General features: G+C 56.6%; 1 protein-coding gene across 1 annotated transcript in view; it reads right to left on the reverse strand.

Moving 5' to 3' along the window:
- Positions 1–2,031, reverse strand: part of CBS (cystathionine beta-synthase) — a 31,814-nt gene that overhangs the window by 19,689 nt on the left and 10,094 nt on the right. The window contains exon 4 of the mRNA XM_017871924.1: positions 1,674–1,780. Within this exon, the coding sequence (XP_017727413.1) occupies positions 1,674–1,780 (107 nt within the window). The remainder of the gene's footprint in view (positions 1–1,673; positions 1,781–2,031) is intronic.

Consider the following 2,031-nt stretch of genomic DNA (forward strand, 5'->3'; position numbering starts at 1 on the left):
GCCATCTCGCCCGGCTAATTTTTTGTATTTTTTAAGTGGAGACGGGGTTTCACTGTGTTAGCCAGGATGGTCTCGACCTCCTGACCTTGTGATCCGCCCGCCTCGGCCTCCCAAAGTGCTGGGATTACAGGCTTGAGCCACCGCGCCCGGCCAAAAATATTTAGTTTTTAAGAGAAAGAGAGAGAGACTGGGCTGCATGAACTGTGATTTGAGGGACCTGGGACCAGCCCGCAGCACCTCAAAACTTCTGAAAGCCACCACCAGACAGGTGTTGCCCCTAGAACCAGGCCGAGGTGCTGTGTGGTGGGGAGGACGCCTGGGGCCTCGCCCGCCGCAGGTCTGCATTTCCGGAGCCCTCTGGGTCCCGCACTGTGAAGCCCTCCATTAGATCTTTCTCACCCGCGCCTGGGGGCCAGCTCCGAAGCAGAAATCAGAGCTGGGTGGCCTCGGACAAGCCACGTGACTGACCTGACCCTCGGTGTGTCTGTCTGTAAAACGGGCGTTCCCAAACCTACTTCGAGGGCAACTGCCAAGTTTAGATGCCATCCTGTACATAGCACAGGGGGCAGCCACGCTTGCTGCGTCCAAGGGTCCTTATTGTCTGACAAATGAGCACAGAGCCGGCCCTGCTGCCTTGGGGGTCTCTGTGAAGGGGGCTGCTCTGATGCAGCTCTGAGAATTCCTTCCCTAGAGGGACAGAGGAGGGCCAGGCTCCCAGCAGGCCCCTCCTGCGAATGTGCGATCAGTTCCCAATGCACCGACCCCTGACTTCCTTCCCCCAGCGCCTGCCCCAGCTCTCACAGGTCCCCCGGCTGTGACATGACAGCATTTCAGGATGAAAAAGTCCCAAGCCACGTTACTGGTTCCCTCTCCTTCCCACTCAAACTGCACCCCCTCCATCTGGCCCTGTCTCAGGGTTCTCCGCGGCACCTGTGCTGCCACCCTCCGAACTCCCTTGGCCTCGGTCATCTGAAATATGAAATTCCGTCCCCGCCTTGTCCCCAAGGCCTCTGCACCCACAGCTTTCTCCATGACGATGCTGAGGTCTACCAGGGCCCTGAGCTCCTGGTGAAGAGCGACCCTTATGAATTTCTTCCACCCTCTTGGGCCTGGAAACTGCGCCCTGCAAAGAACCGCCCTTCCCCGGAGGGCTCACAGCAGACCTCAGGTGACCCCCTGAGTACCCAGGACGAGGCCAGCCATAGACCCTCCAAATTTCCATTCTGTCTCGTAAATGATGAGCTGAACTGTCTGTCCCCATGAAGCTGGCAAGACAGAGGCAACCGCTCCCTGGGCAGTGGGTGGCTCACAGCTCGTGCTAGGACCCGTCCGCGTCTCCCTAGGAGGCAGGACGCAGACCCTCCCCACCTGCTTGCTTCTGCCTTTGACCCTCACCTGGCTCTTCACACCCTCGCTCCTTCCACTCCAGCCTCAGTTCAAAGGTCACCTGTTCGTTCCCTGGTCCATCAGCTGGGGAGCCACTCTGGTCACCCTCTGACACAACGCCCTGTTGTGTGCTTTTCCCAAACTTAAACTGATATGATCTCAGCCACTCATTAACCAGCGTGTTTTCCGATCCCGGGGCCTTGCCTAAGGGACCCATCCCAGCACCCCCAGGCCCACGGAGCGCAGCATGAGATGGAGGAAGTCCCTTTCAAAAGCCAGGCACTCACGGAGCTCACACTTGAGGCCGAACTTCTTCCCAATCTTGTTGATTCTGACCATAGGGGTGTCCCCAATTTTCTTCAGAATATCTGGCAAGATTTTTGGAGATTTTGTCCTGAAACAGAGGAGTCCACATTTATTCAGGAAAAAACAAAACAAAGTAGTACCGGCCCTGGCAGCCCAAGGCCATTGTCTGACACAAATCAATAGTCAAAGAACTGGCTTTATCTGGATGGTTGTTACACAAATCTACACAGATACCCCACACACACACCACACACACCCCACACACACACCACACACACACCACACACACACCACACACACAACCACACACACACACACCACACACACACACCACACACC

This window comes from Rhinopithecus bieti, unplaced genomic scaffold, assembly GCF_001698545.2.
Source record: "Rhinopithecus bieti isolate Rb0 unplaced genomic scaffold, ASM169854v2 scaffold_5889, whole genome shotgun sequence".
Taxonomy (NCBI): domain Eukaryota; kingdom Metazoa; phylum Chordata; class Mammalia; order Primates; family Cercopithecidae; genus Rhinopithecus; species Rhinopithecus bieti.